The sequence below is a fragment of the Leuciscus leuciscus genome (assembly GCF_965113295.1).
Source record: "Leuciscus leuciscus genome assembly, chromosome: 1".
NCBI classification, from domain to species: Eukaryota; Metazoa; Chordata; class Actinopteri; order Cypriniformes; family Leuciscidae; genus Leuciscus; species Leuciscus leuciscus.
The window spans coordinates 9,044,851-9,060,835 of record NC_138725.1 but is presented as its reverse complement, the minus strand read 5'-3'; the positions used below and the strand labels follow the sequence as shown (position 1 = coordinate 9,060,835).

At 40.4% G+C, this 15,985-nt stretch overlaps 2 protein-coding genes across 3 annotated transcripts in view; both read right to left on the bottom strand.

The window, feature by feature from the left end:
* The window catches only part of LOC309492320 (uncharacterized protein), a 75,606-nt gene extending 62,746 nt beyond the window's left edge, over positions 1–12,860 (bottom strand). The window contains exons 1-2 of one of the 2 annotated variants that reach the window (XM_082161236.1): positions 12,682–12,860; positions 6,351–7,571 (exon numbers count right to left, since the gene is read on the bottom strand). In XM_082161236.1, coding sequence (XP_082017362.1) covers positions 6,364–7,571; positions 12,682–12,739 — 1,266 coding nt within the window. In that variant the 5' untranslated portion in view covers positions 12,740–12,860 and the 3' untranslated portion in view covers positions 6,351–6,363. Of the gene's footprint in view, positions 1–6,350; positions 7,572–12,681 lie in introns of those variants that run through there. The other variant, XM_082161235.1, reaches the window with a different exon arrangement.
* The window catches only part of LOC309492428 (uncharacterized protein), a 291,943-nt gene that overhangs the window by 271,804 nt on the left and 4,154 nt on the right, over positions 1–15,985 (bottom strand). The window lies entirely within an intron of this gene.

Sequence of the window (15,985 nt, the reverse complement as noted above, 5' to 3'; positions counted from 1 at the left end):
GGAGGTCCATGATGACCACTGGTGGATGATCACCACAATTTATACACAGGAATACCGATAGTCATGATCAGTGAGTGCTTATAAATAAAGATACCCATGTAGAACTGTATTAGCTGAGGGAAACTTTACCCCTGAAGTCAATTCTACATATTCTACCACTCTGCTCACTGCAGTATGCACCTAAGGGAGAAACATTATAGTGAAAATACAGAAAATGTTCTGTTTAAATTTCATATATTTACCCTTTAAAAAGATTAATTCATAGGTTATACTTACATTTAAATAAAAAAAATAAAAAATACCTGTGGCATGTTCCTTATGGTTAAGCAAAAAGAGAGATCAAGCACTATCCGGTCATTAAAATTGTGTAGTCCATCTTTCCACTCTTGGTAACGGTAGAAGGTTCCGCTTTGATGGCAAGATTTACAGTACGTAGAGATGTCTAGAAATCAGAAGTTTCAACAATATTTTCAGTACGGTTTACAACACATTAAATGATTAATGAAAGCACAGCAAATCTACCACAGTGGATTGTCATAAGATATAGTTTCATTGACCTACCTTCAACAATACGCGAGTTGGTGAGGATGTTGGCCTTATTTGTATTTGGATTGGGTCACTCATAGGTACATTGCCAGGGCAATGCTGGCACATCATCTCCAGTGGAATGAGGTGCCTTGGGTATTCTTTTTCCAATAATGGATGCCGTAAATGTTCTGGGCAGAACAACAGGTACATTTTTGAACTTCAAAATATACTCAACCATGGCTTTGAACTTTTGGTCATCTTTTGGAGGATGTGGAATGTTACCCAGCTCAACCTCATCATGACGGCCTCCATCCTCTGTTGGTGTTTGAAATTCCACCTCCTCAGTGCAGCGGACTTTCCTGAACAGCTCATGGTGAGTCTGAAATAAGTGCCATTTTGCAATGTACTTGTGTTGGCATGATATCTTCGTCATTGCACAAGGACAGTGCCACAAATTCTTTTTTGTGTCATATGACACCATGACTCTTCCTAAACGACTGTAATTTGAAACAGTCGGCTCATAAACGGATATGTATTTTTTGGACTGAGGGATTCCAATTTGGGAGTATACAGACAGAGGTATATGGTTTGCATTTGCAAGGTTTTGCAGATCAAGGCAGACCTTCTTTTTATCATTGCCAAACCACCGGCTGTTCACCATCTCATTAAGTGTTTCCTCACTAAGTACAGGAGAGGAGACATAGGATGTGCAGTAAGTTAATGATTTAAGGTGTACACATTGATGTGCTTTCAACCCACTTCTCCATGCCAACTCCATGTTCACCTGGCACTCAGCAGATTCACAGAAAAACACGTTGATTTTCCCCCCAGACTTTATTTTGAACGTGCAGAGGTGTAGTTGCCCCGTGAAAAGATTTGTGAACAGTATAAACTCCATTCTCTGGATCTATGCATTCACTTGGAAGGTGTGAACATGCATGCCCTTATGTTTTCCTGTGTGTTTCCTTTCTATGTGCCTTTTAAAATTGATTCTGTTCATGCTAAGCTGGCAGATGGGACAATTTTTACGCAGTACTTGCTTCACACGGACCCTTTGTATTTGCGTACTCTGGGTGGCTGGCACAGTGAAGGTTGTTGGAGCTGGGACGGTGGAAGTACTTGGAGCTGGGACGGTAGAAGTGCTTGGAGCTGGGACGGTAGAAGTACTTGGAGCTGGGACGGTAGACGTGCTTGGAGCTGGGACATTGGAAGTACTTATAAGCCAGCAGCCATATCACCCTGTAGCCCAAGACTGGTTGCCCACTGAAGCTAAGCAGGGCCCAGGGACTCCTACTGGGAGTAGTACCTGGATGGGAGACCTCCTGGGAAAAACCAGGTTGCTGCTGGAAGAGGTGTTAGTGAGGCCAGTAGGGGGTGCTCACCCTGTGGTCTGTGTGGGTCCTAATGCCCCAGTATAGTGACGGGGACACTATACTGCCAAAAGAGCACCGTCCTTCGGATGAGACGTAAAACCAAGGTCCTGACTCTCTGTGGTCATTAAAAATCCCAGGATGTCCTTCGAAAAAGAGTAGGGGTGTAATCCCGGCATCCTGGCCAAATTTGCCCCTTGGCCTCTGTCTATCATGGCCTCCTAATCATCCTCATATACTGATTGGCTTCATCGCTCTGTCTCCTCTCCACCAGTAAGCTGGTGTGTAGTGGGTGTTCTGGGGCAATATGGCTGCCGTCGCATCATCCAAGTGGATGCTGCACATTGGTGGTGGTTGAGATTCCCCCTTCTATGCAAAGCGCTTTGAGGTCTCAGAAAAAGCGCTATATAAATGTAACATTATTATTATTATTAATTACTTGGAGCTGGGACGGTGGAAGTACTTGGAGCTGGGACAATGGAAGTACTTGGAGCTGGGACGGTGGAAGTACTTGGAGCTGGGACGGTGGAAGTACTTGGAGCTGGGACGGTGGAAGTACTTAGTACTTGGAGCGGGGACGGTGGAAGTACTTGGAGCTGGGACGGTGGAAGTACTTGGAGCTGGGACGGTGGAAGTACTTGGAGCTGGGACGGTGGAAGTACTTGGAGCTGGGACGGTGGAAGTACTTGGAGCTGGGAAGTTGGAAGTACTTGGAGCTGGGACGGTGGAAGTACTTGGAGCTGGAATGGTGGAAGTACTTGGAGCTGGAATGGTGGAAGTGCTTGGAGCTGGGACAGTGGGAGTACTTGGAGCTGGGACGGTGGAAGTACTTGGAGCTGGGAAGGTGGAAGTACTTGGATCTGGGATGGTGGAAGTACTTGGAGCTGGGATGGTGGAAGTACTTTGTACTTGGAGCTGGGACAGTGGAAGTGCTTGGAGCTGGGACGGTAGAAGTACTTGGATCTAAGACTGGGACAGTAGACGTGCTTTGAGCTGGGACGGTGGAAGTACTTGGAGCTGGGACGGTGGAAGTACTTGGAGCTGGGACGGTGGAAGTACTTGGAGCTGGGACGGTGGAAGTACTTGGAGCTGGGACGGTGGAAGTACTTGGAGCTGGAATGGTGGAAGTACTTGGAGCTGGGATGGTGGAAGTACTTTGTACTTGGAGCTGGGACAGTGGAAGTGCTTGGAGCTGGGACGGTAGAAGTACTTGGATCTGGGACAGTAGAAGTACTTGGAGCTGGGACGGTAGACGTGCTTTGAGCTGGGACGGTGGAAGTACTTGGAGCTGGGACAGTGGAAGTACTTGGAGCTGGGAAGGTGGAACACAGTGGTGTTTTTAATCAATCACCAAGGGGCACGAGGTCTCTACCTTGCCTTCGACTTTCACGAGTGCTGCTTTTGTGGGCAAACCAGCACTTCCAGTTGATCAGAGTGGCACACATTCCCGGTCACTGCAACAGTGTGGCAGACTCACTCTCTCGATCGGGTCCGAAGTCAGGGGACTGGTGTCTGCACAAGGCGGTAGTTTAGTCAGTTTGGGGACTTTATGGGACGGCAGCAGTCAACCTCTTTGCCAGCAGAAAGACAACACATTGTCCGCTATGGTTCGTGGATCAAGAGGAGCAGGGATCACTAGGCCAGGATGTCCTGGCCCACGACTGGCCAGACCTCCTCCTCTATGCTTTCCCTCCAATTCCACTTCTCTGGCCTGTGCTGAGGCATGTGCAGGTGAGACGACACAGGCTTATTCTAGTGGCACCCTGCTGGCCAGCGAGACCATGGTTCAGTCTGCTGTTGGCCCTTACATAAATGGAAGATCTTTGTTTCATGGTGTACAGATCGGTCTGTTAACCCAGTCACTTGCTCCATCAGTTCAGTGTTGGAATTCTTACAACATTTATTGGACACTGGGCGCTCCCCAGCGACTCTAAGGGTATTCGTGGCGGACTTGTCAGCACATCGGAACTCCTTTGGGGGGGATATCGATTGGTGCGGAACAACTGGTGGTGGCTTTCCTTAAGGGAGCAGTGCGTCTTAATCCACCGACACGGATAATGCAGACCCAGTGGGATCTTCAGATGGTGCTTAACAGCCTGCGTTAACTGCCTTATGAACCACTTGAACAAGCTGATATTAGGAGTCTTTCGATGAAGACTGCTTTTCTCTTGACTATAACGTCAACCAGAAGAGTAGGTGAGCTTCATGCCCTCTCGGTGAGTCCACAGTGTCTCAGATGGGGGCCTCAGATGAGTACAATCAGGTTACACTCTGGCCGAATCCAGCTTTCCGACCTAAAGTGTTGTCTGATCGCTTTGTGAACCAACCCATTCAGCTTGCGACGTTTAATCAAGAGGCTTCCCAGACAACTGTGTGTCCAGTGAGAGCATTGCGACAGTATGTGTTGAAGACTACTTCATGGCGTACCACTGGTCAGCTGTTTGTCCGTTTTGATGCCTGTAAGAGAGGCTCACCCTAGTCAAAGCAAAGGTTTTTCTCATTGGGTGGTGGATACCATTGTACAGGCATATGATTCGGCTGGTCAGACAGTTCCAGCATCTATTAAATGTCATTCAACCCAGTCAGTGGCTACTTCTTGGGCAGCACTACGTGGGATGCCCCTTTCTGAAATATGTGCTTCTACATGGACGTCACCTTGCACGTTCACAAGATTCTACAGGATCAATGTGGCCCCTATTCCTTTGGTCAGTTCTGCTGTATTAGCAGACAGTATCAAGGTGAGTGGCCCTCGTGACTTGGTTGTATTCATCTTCCACTATGTTCGGCTGTCTCTGGCGGTCTTTAACAATGAAATAGAATGCTGGTTACTGATGCAACCTTGGTTCTATGAATAGTGGAAGACCGCCAGAGTCTCTGGTCACTCGGATTGAGAAAACGACCGTGACATGAACGGAGTGGATATAGCTTCCGACACGTTATCGGTCAGGGTCACAGGTGACAAATCAATGCGAGATTTTCGATATGGCTCGCAAGACGCGACTCCTTCCACTATGTTCGACCGTCTCTGGCGGTATTCCACTATTCATAGAGCCAAGGTTACTCCAGTAACCGCCGTTCTGTGAACTCAGGGGTCCTGAGCTACAGTAGGCAACCAGTTACTTATAGTGCAGCGTTTTGCATGGCGTCCCGACTGCGTATAGCTACGCAATACGAAGTGACCGTTCGAAAGAGAACTACTCGGTTACTATCGTAACCTCAGTTCCCTGAGAGTAGGGAACGAGTATTGCGTAGCCGGCTGCACTATAGTAACCAGGCAAGTTGTCGCTTCAGTCGTTTAAACCTGATAAAAATGGCTTTTTTTCGGGGACTAATATAGGCTAATAAAGACAATTAGGAAAAAATAAACTACTGACACTGAAATGGATTCATATTAACCTTAATTAACCATATTAAAAGCTTACTTTTCTAGTTGATAATTTAAAGACGTGACATTGCGATCTATATCCAGTGTTAGTTCAGTGTAATTGCCACGTGCTAAGCAACAAAATCTCTTCTGTGTAAGTTATGGTGCGTTCAAGTCCTCCTGGGAAGTTCGTACATCCGAGGTGGGAAGTCGTGCTTATAACGGCATGTGCGTTCAAGTCACTTTCGTCGGAGCAAAATGGCGGAGTACTTTCTCTTAATTAATTACACAAACATACAGTAAGGTTCTTAAACTCTTGTTCTAGAAAATGAAGAACAAAGAAATGTGCATCAGGTGTACTTTGTATTTTTATGTTTTTAATTAATTTATGAAGGCACTGCCAACACATCGTTACGTTGCATTGTTATATTATAATACTATCATATTCTGTGTTGGCGATTAGCTAACTGAGCTGTTAATAGAAAAGCTTGACAATATCACAGCTAAATACCTTTACGTATTGTGTATTCCGCCATGTTAATCACTGACACGCCCCCAACTCGTAAAGATCGGAGCTTAGAGAAAATCCTGAGCTCCCCACTGGTATTTACGAGTTGAACGCACCACAATGTCGTAAATACCAGTGGGGAGCTCAGGATTTTCTCTAAGCTCCGATCTTTACGAGTTGGGGGCGTGTCAGTGATTAACATGGCGGAATACACAATACGTAAAGGTATTTAGCTGTGATATTGTCAAGCTTTTCTATTAACAGCTCAGTTAGCTAATCGCCATCTTGTATAAATACGATCTATACAAGATGACTTGAACGCACCAATAGTCACAGTCAAATCACTCCATCTCCACCAGTGTTGCCAGATTGGAAATGTCAAAGTATTGTACCAGAAGCTCAAAATGATCATATATGGAAGAAAATTATCGTACACAAGTCAAACGTACAGAATACAGCTATTTATTGAACAACAACTTTTTGACACGACAACCGTGTCAATAATAATATACCGTGTAATATTTAATAACCGTGAGTCTCGGGCTGTTACAGGAATTAGAATTACAGGAACACAGCTGAAGAGTTTGATCAAACTAATACTGCATATGTGGTTTCTCCACTGCATGGATCTTCATGTGTCGCTTCAGGTCACTTTTAATAGTGAAACTCTTCCCACACTGATCACACGTGTGCGGCTTCTCTCCAGTGTGGATCATCTCATGTGTTTTCAGAGATGAAGACTGACTGAATCTCTTGTCACAGTGTGAACACTTGTAAGGTTTTTCTCCAGTGTGAATTCTCTGGTGCCGTTTTAAATCTATCCCTGTAGCAAAAGTCTTCTCACACTCAAAGCACATGTACTCTCTCACACCAGTGTGAATTTTCTGATGTCTATGTAAAGTTGGCAGCCATGAAAAACCCTTTCCACACACAGAACATGAATGCGGCTTCTCCTTCATATGAACTGTCAGGTGTCTCTTCAGGTCTGATGCCCTAAAAAATGTTTTGCCACATTGATCACATGAGAACGGCTTCTCTCCGGTGTGAACCCTCCTATGCGCATAAAGACTATGTTTGTGTGTGAAACTCTTCCCGCATTGATCACATGTGAACAGCTTACCTCCTGTGTGGATTCTCATGTGAAACTGAAGACTTTGTTTGTATGGGAATCTCTTTCCACACTGATCACATGTGTGTGGTTTCTCTCCAGTGTGGATTCTCATGTGCCGTCTAAAATTTGGTTTTTGTGTGAAACTCTTCCTGCATTGATCACATGTGAACGGCTTCTCTCCAGTGTGAACTCTCATGTGAATCTCAAGACTACATTTGCTTGTGAAACTCTTTCCACACTGAGTGCAGGTGAAAGATTTCTTGGCTCGTCTTTTCTTTAAAAATGTATTTTTAGTCTTTGAGCGACTCAAAGATTTTTCTCTAGGTTTGACATGATGTTCCTCCTCCACTTCACTCAGTTCTTCACTCTCCTCCTTCACTTCACTCAGTTCTTCACTCTCCTCCTCCTCTTCACTCAGTTCTTCACTCTCCTCCTTCAATTCACTCAGTTCTTCACTCTCCTCCTTCACTTCACTCAGTTCTTCACTCTCCTCCTTCAATTCACTCAGTTCTTCACTCTCCTCCTTCAATTCACTCAGTTCTTCACTCTCCTCCTTCAATTCACTCAGTTCTTCACTCTCCTCCTTCAATTCACTCAGTTCTTCACTCTCCTCCTCCTCTTCACTCAGTTCTTCACTCTCCTCCTCCTCTTCACTCAGTTCTTCACTCTCCTCGCTCTCTTCCATGAGGTCTGAAATGAAAGGATGTTGTCAGTGTGGAAGCATTTTAGAGTCTCAGAGAAAGACGCAAATATGGCCGTTTGCAGACACTGACTACGTTTACATGCAGCCAATAACCCGTTCAAAACCGGAATATTAGCAATAACCCGGTCGCGCACGGCCATGTAAACACCGGCAAAAACCCGTATATGCTCATATCCCGGTTTTTAAAAACCCGGATATGACCCCTGGGGTACCCCTTTTCTAACCCGAATATTTGGTCATATAAACACGTATCGGCATATCCCCATAAAAAAGGAACATTGATTTGTGTTCTGCGCATGTTCTATTCGCAAGGAATCTTGGTCTTTTGAGTAGAGACGGCGCATACAAAAACCTGCGTGCAGTATACCGAAGTAAACAAGAAGTAGAGGTAAACATGGGCGAGATGCAGCACAGCACCACACTTTGAGCGAGGAGGAAAGCGCAAACAAAGGCGATCACTATCTGCCCCGAACTATTCATTATCCGCGTGCTGCTGCTGTTGTTGTTGTTGTCTTTGGATACAGGAAGAAGAATCGGAAATGACGCATATTGCATCTTAACGTTGTCCGTACGTCCAGACGCTAACCGTGCGTCGCCGTTTACATCGGGATATTGCCAATTGATTACAAATTCCATGTATACAGGAGTAACTCTCTCTACTCACGCATGTAAACGGGTTATTCTGAATGTTTCAGAAACCCAAATAGTGACCTTAACCCGACCATAACCCGTATTTTAACAGCTTGTAAACGTAGTCACTGTTCTGCTGAACTGTCAAAGGGTGCATCTGCAAAAACTTAGGCTACAGCACTATTTAGTGAATTTCAAGTCAACGCGGAGATAAAGTCAGAGACGCGTGTGTTTAACAAGAATCTTCAAAAAGAGTATCAAGCTATAAACTATGCACAGTAAGTTGTGAAAAATAACTCTAATTTTGTATCGGGCTGAATGACGCCCACCAGAAGCAACAGCGCGCACTCCCGAATTCACTTCTCTTTGCACCTGAATGGTGAAATACTGACACACAGGTGTCAGTCAAACTGCCCATCATGTGGAGTATCTCACGTAAATACAGTCGGTTATGGCTTAACCGCTCGGTGAAAACCGGAGGTGTCAGTTAGTCAGTATACTGTATATGCACTTTTTTGTTGTAAGCATACAAACGTTACCTTCGTTCAGCAGTTGGTTATAGGCCTAATATTAGCTAATAAAGCTCAAAGATGGTCAAATAAAATAAATAAACTGCTAAACTAATAATATTTTTAAGTTATATTGTGCTTTGTTAGTATAATGCCTGCTGGAATGTAAACAAAATGTTCATTGTTAAATAAATATTTTTAAATTGTAGTTTTGTAATTGTTTTTTTCTTTGAAAAGCAAGACAATAGTAAAAAGCACATTCTGACTTTAATTTATGCAGTGGTGGAAAAATTGTCAAAATAAATGGTAAAAAAAAAATGCGAAAACCCGTGTTCGGTATTCGTCCTTCGGCAAAGTCTTTCATTATTTTCGGCTTCGGCCAAGAATTTTTATTTCGGTGCATCCCTAGCATTTTCAGCAAATCAAACAATTCAAAGAGAGAAATATGAAGTGAAAGGTCATAAAAGTGAGCCCTGATGTAATCACTTTTTACATTTTGTATTTTTGCCTTTTTATAAATTAATTATACGTCCCAATTACTAATGACTTACTTCTAGCTTCTGACCAAGGCTATAGATCATAAAATACTCTTAGATCGATTACAAAATTACACTGGTATTCAAGGACAGGCGTATCTATCAGGCCATTACCATTTTGTGTACTTAAATGAGGAAGAATCTAAGATAATGTCAGTAAATTATGGAGTGCCTCAAGGCTCTGTGTTCGGCCCTCTGCTATGTTCAATATATATGCTGCCACTTGGTAATATTATTAAGAAAACATGGAATACATTTTCCACTGTTATGCCGATGATACTCTGTTATATATTTCATCACGACCAGATAAATTCTCTTAACTGTCGAACTTAACAGAATGTGTTAAAGATATAAAATATTGGATGACCTGTAATTTTATTCTATTAATTTCAGCTAAGACAGAGGTATTACTTATTGGACCAAAAACCTGTACACAGAATCTCGTAGAATACAATTAGCATTTGGAAGGATGTCCTGTAACTCCATCCTCTGCAGTTAAAGACCAGGGCCCGTATTCATAAAGAATCTTAATGCAAAGAGTAGCTCCTAGTGACAAAATTCTAAGAAAATTCTTAGAAATGTGGGCGTTTACTCTTAAAATTAAAGAAAAAATCCTAGTAAAGAAAAGAGTAATTCAGAAAGCATCTTAACCCTTAAAAGAGGTCTTAAGGTCAAAATTGTTAGGAGCACGGACGAGGACTTTTAAGAGGCTTAAGAGTTTCTTTAGCAGAGGAGAAAATGGCAGAAAGACGAAGAGGGAGAAGAAATGTGTTGAAGACAATGAATAACAGTGAGTTAATAAGACGCTATAGATTAGATCGTGCAGGGATCATGTTTGTGACTGATCTTATTAGAGACGCGCTAATATCTCCGATACAGCGCAAAAATGCCATAGCACCAGAAATGAAAGTAATCACTACTTTACGATATTTGGCAACTGGGAAAATTCCATGTTTGATACATAAAAACCAACATTCAAACCACCACTTAAATAGACATGCCAGCAATTAGTGTAATTGGAAAGAGTGGAACAATTTTTATCATTCTAAGCCAAGCAAATACCTTATAGGAAATTAACAGCATGGTAAATAAAAATAAAAAGGATTTATATACACATATATAATGTGTGTGTGTGAGTGTGTGTGTGTGTGAGAACGGTCAAATAGGAAAAATTACGTATGTAATTTCAAAGTGAAGGCTTAGAATAGACCCTATACTTAAAATCACTTCTTTTTCCCTTCTTGGACAACCAACCAATCACAGTCGTCAAAAGATTGTGTCATACATAGCAACGGGGTCAACCCCGCCTCCTTACTAAGATAAAAGTTTTTGTATAACTCTGGAATATGCTTCTGTTTCTGATTCAGAAAAGTTAGTTCATGTTTTCGTGACCTCTAGACTAGATTACTGTAATGAAGTAAATATGCATTTCCTTTAATGTACAGTAGAGGGCGCCGCTCAAACAAACCTTTCAGCTGCTGCCGTTCTAGATTAAAGAACTATAGGATACAGGAGAGGGAGGTTCAACAATCTTATTTCTAAATCTAATCTAAAGCAATTTTGCTTAGTATGGTTGAATTAGATCATTGAAGGTCAGCAGCAAAGACATTGGTTAACAAAATGTGATTAAGTACATAACGTATATTTGTGTAATTTAACAGTGAATTATAAAATGATAAAAATCTGAAAATCAAAAAAAAAAAAAAAAAAGTGCTATTGAGAATTTACTGCTTTAAAACACAATGGGAATGTCAAACATGATGTAAAACAGCCACACAAACTAAAAAGACTGATGAAAAGAGGGGAAAACATCATCCTGCACCAACATAAATTTCCCCAAAATGTGTTCTGCTAATAATGACACATATTAGCAAAAACCTGGCTTTCAGATATTCAAAGCGAAGACAGGAAATTAACATTTTCAATATAAGAACATGTTAAGTAAAGTTAGTTTGACCTACCATGGCACTTTTTTTCTACCATGGCACTTTTTTTTTGGCACAATTATTATTTATTTTTTAAACTGATATGTTAGTTAAGTCAAGTCACTTATTTATATAGCTCTTTTAACAATTGGTGCATAAATAAAATAAAATACATTATTATCCTTTGTTAAAGGGGAACTTGGCAACTATTTCAACTTCATAAATCCATTTAGAAATCATTTGGATGGTTAAATAACCTTTTCTGGTGAGAATGGTGACTTTCCCCGCTCCCCCCAGCATTCCCAGGCGCTAAACCAACCTTGCAACATGGGGACTAACGTCCCGGTAAGTTGGAAATAGGAAGTCTTGTGAGAAGCGAGAACGAGCCAGAAACACGAACTGCTTTATGGCAATTCGACATAAACACACGCCATATGATACTGTGTATTATGTATTACCCACCTCGGTAGACATAGCTCCACACGATAAAGTTGGCCGGCTCCCATAATAACAAATGCACATGAGCAGCGGTAGAAAGGGGGAGGAGGTGAGGCTGCAAGTGATATTTTTTACTACAGTGTTGTGAAATATACCGGCCCACAGCTGTAGGGGGAGCTCGTTGAGAAAACACACAACAACAAAAGTCAAAATCAGCGAAGAAATGGCTAGAGTTGCCTTGTTCCCCTTTAACAAGTAAATGCTAACTCGGCTATTACTTTATTGCAGTTATGTTATCAATGCATGTGTGGATGATACCACAAAAAACACAAATAAATAAATCTCATGAGATGCGCTGGGACCTGCTAAACGGGAACACACTTCAACCCCCCAATGTTCAACCAAAACTACGCCTTTGACCTCCTCACTTTATTTTTCCTTTAAACATAGGGACAGGAGAGGAGCTGTCAGTCGAAAATTTGAAAAAAGTAACTTAGATATTTTGCTGTAATTTGAAAAGGTAATGTGTTACTTTACTAGTTACCTGAAAAGTAATCTGATTACGTAACTCAAGTTACTTGTAATGAGTTTCCCCCAACACTGCAAATGCCTGTGTGTGTGTTTGTATTGTCCATCTCAGGAGATCAAAGTATCTGAGGTTATTTCATCCTTACACTGTTACTTCTGACATGATTTTCCTGCTTTTAAAAACAGAGCATTTATAAAAAACTGTGACACTCAGGAAGTGACATCATCTGGGCTGAAAATAATCTCAATCCATTGTCTCAGTTTTTACACAAACTGTAGCATTGACTGTATTCATCAACCCTGTTACCAAAGTTACTGTAAGAGGAATACAAGTGTAAATTAAGGGAGATAATTTGACCTGATGTTGAAAATCAATGTGAAAGTTTCTCCAACCTCCCTCTAATGACCATTTGTTAAAAAATCTGTAACCATTTCATAGTTGAACTGTTTATCTAAATGTGATGAAGTGCTTGAATGTTTCTAACATTAATGTTCTTCAGCATCATGAATGAATGAAGAATAAACACCAACCTCTTTGTTCTTCAGGATCTTCAGTGTGTTTCATTCTGCAGGGTTCTGGATCACTCATGTTCTCACTGTCCTCTTTAATAAACTCAGTCTTTGCAGATTTCAGCTCTTCCTGATGCTCTGATGCTCGTCTTCACTTGTAGCTGATGGGAATTTACAACATTTATTGGAGAATTACTGTGGGCGGAGCTTCACTGATTATGTGATTACAGTGGGAGGAGCTTCTCTGATGATGTGATTACAATGGGAGGGGCTTCACTGATGATGTGATTACAATTATTTAATTAATACAAATATTCTACAACATGCAGAAATATAGAAAAGATTAATAACTTAATGTAAATTCTTCCAAATATAAATAATGGTAAGGAAAACAGTTAAAATCATAAACTCAGAAATAAAGGTACATATAGTAGGCAACAAATCCCCTCAGTCTGCTGACACCAATGAAATTAGCTTTAAGTGTCAATTTACAGGAGATCTGAAGACATCTGCATAATAAATGAGGTGAAAACAGGAACTATTGTCATTAAATAAAGAGTGTTTTCAGCAGATCTGTTAATATTGATGAGCCTCAGACTATCAACACTCATTCAACAAGCCATTCAGGACCATCAGCAGATCATCTCACTTTATTCTGAGTGTTTGCAGTTAGAAACACATTATTTGAGTCAGGATACATGATAAAAGCCTGTAAAACTGCTCTACTGAATGAAAATACTGTAATTTCTCACAATATGACTTGGATAAAACATCAACAACACAAAAACAATCACTAACTAGAAAAAAAAGTTTGTTGAGACAAACTTTAAGTTGGCTTGAGAAAGCCTGACCAGAGAGTTTAAGAGTTTAAAGTAGTTTAAAGTTTGATAGATAGATAGATTAGTTAGAAAGAATGAATAGTTAGAAAGAAAGAAAGAAAGAAAGAAAGAAAGAAAGAAAGAAAGAAAGAAAGAAAGATGGATTAGTTAGAAAGAAAGAGTTAGAAAGAAAGAAAGATAGAAAGAAAGAAAGAATTGTAGATTAGTTAGAAAGAAAGACAGATAGATTAGTTCGCAAGAAAGAAAGATACATTAGTTAGAAAGAAATAAAGAAAGATGGATTAGAAAGAAAGAAAGAAAGAAAGAAAGAAAAGAAAGAAAGATGGATTAGTTAGAAAGACCAATATATATATATTAGTTAGAAAGAAAGAAAGAAAAAAAGAAAGAAAAAAGAATGGTGGCTTAGTTAGTTAGAAAGAAAGATGGATTAGTTCAAAAGAAAGATAGATTAGAAAGAAAGAAAGAAAGATGGGAAAGATGGATTAGTAAGAAAGAAAGAAAGATTGATTAGTTATATAGAAAAAGATAGATTAGTTAGTTAGAAAGAAAGAAAGAAAGAAAGAAAGAAAGAAAGAAAGAAAGAAAGAAAGAAAGAAAGAAAGAAAGATAGATTAGATAGATAGATGTACACTAATGGGCCACCATGGCTCAATTTGAGCACTCTGCAATGTAAGTCTATGGGATTTTTATGATTTTTTATATTAATTTTTAAGAAAACTGAAAGTCAAATCAGTCTGAAAAGATATAACACACCAAGTCATAACAGTCTGAAAGTCTGACCCGAGTTTGGAGTTTGTAGAGTTAAAGCTCTAGGAGGAGTTTGTGTCAGAAAAGTTTGGGTCAGAATAATAATAATAAGTTTAAATAGGATTTCAGTAAGTTGGCTTTCTCAAGCCAACTTAATGACACTCATCTTCATCAACCACTACAGAGAAATAATTACAGCAGCATAATATGTCCACATTAAGTTTGATCTTATGATATACATAAATCCCTATAAAGTAGTTAGATCATTAAACAATAACATTTTATATGCGCAGAAACTGAAATTATCATAAAACTTTTACAAATAAAGAGCATCACAAGCTCTATTGTTCCAAGAGTAAAACGCTATTCATATTTATTAGTATTGCTTTAATGTCTCACGTGGCTCATCTTAGGCTCAATGTAAAGCATTAGCAGTCTTTGTTCCAGTATGGCACTTGAGATCAATTCATAATTCCCTTCACAGATCTTAAACTTTGACTTTTGACTTGACGAGACAATCACAGAAACGAACACAACATCGCTCAGGTCTGAATGAACTCAACATATTCTCCTCATGCTCGCTGCTGCTGCACTAAATGTTTATTTCAGAAGGAAGACGCCAGAAAAGACACACGAGTATCGCTGTGATCGATGAAAACAATACAGAAATGAGCCTGTCGCTTAATCAAACTGTATAAAGTGTGTGTGATGGTTGTGCAAATTTGAGAAATGCTGTGAACTGCTCTCCTCACCTCAGAAGACTTGACGCTGAAACTCATTTACATTTAGTCATTTGGCATCAGCCTTTATCAAAAGCGACTTACAAATTCGGTAGTTGTCACAACATCAAATGACAGTGAAGGTACAGGAGTCACATGAGATTTCAATAAATTAACATGACAAACCTTTATTTTCTTTCGACGATCTGGTGTATTTAATAAATAGTTGTTATTCGGAAAACACTTTGCAATTGTGTAAGGTCCAGCAAACCTAGCCTGAAAAGGACTAGTCAAAACAGGTAACAACTCCAGCACTTGATCTCCTGCTTGAAAGTGTCTGGACTTGACTTTGCAATTAAACAACCTCTGCATCTTTCCCTGAGACTTGGCTAACTTTCGTAGAGCAATAGCTCTAGCTTCGTAGAGTCGATAAAGGACACTACTTACATAGTCTAAAACATTCTCAGGAGGGTCTAAAGTCGTCCACTCATATGCCAGGACAGCAATAGGGCCCCTAACAGTGTGTCCAAACACTAACTCACTAGGGCTAAAACCTATGCTCTCCTGTACAACCTCACGAATAGCAACATCCAAGGAAGTCCTTCCTCCCAGTCACAGTCAAGTTTGACACAATAAGACCTCAAAACTCATGGAATCTTTCCAGACTTCGAGGGTGATAAGTACTTGAGATATTATGTTTAACTTTAAGAAGCATCTTATTGTTATCTTCTGTTAGACTTCCTCATTTTTGGATGTGTGGGAAGGGGTATGAGTAACTAGTCCAGTTTTTCTCCAGTTGAATTGTAAAAAAAAAAAAAAAAAATTCAAGTTTGTTTAATATGTAAAATTGTTTTGAACAGTCATGTTCATATCTCTAATTGTATTTGATAAATTATACTTACAGTATGTAAATTGGGGTTAATGAACTTTGTTGAACATTTCTGCTAATGCATATAGAGAATGTTCCCCTCTTGTGTGTCTGACCTGTTGTTACAGGTATGTTAGCCTGGATGTGGGGAT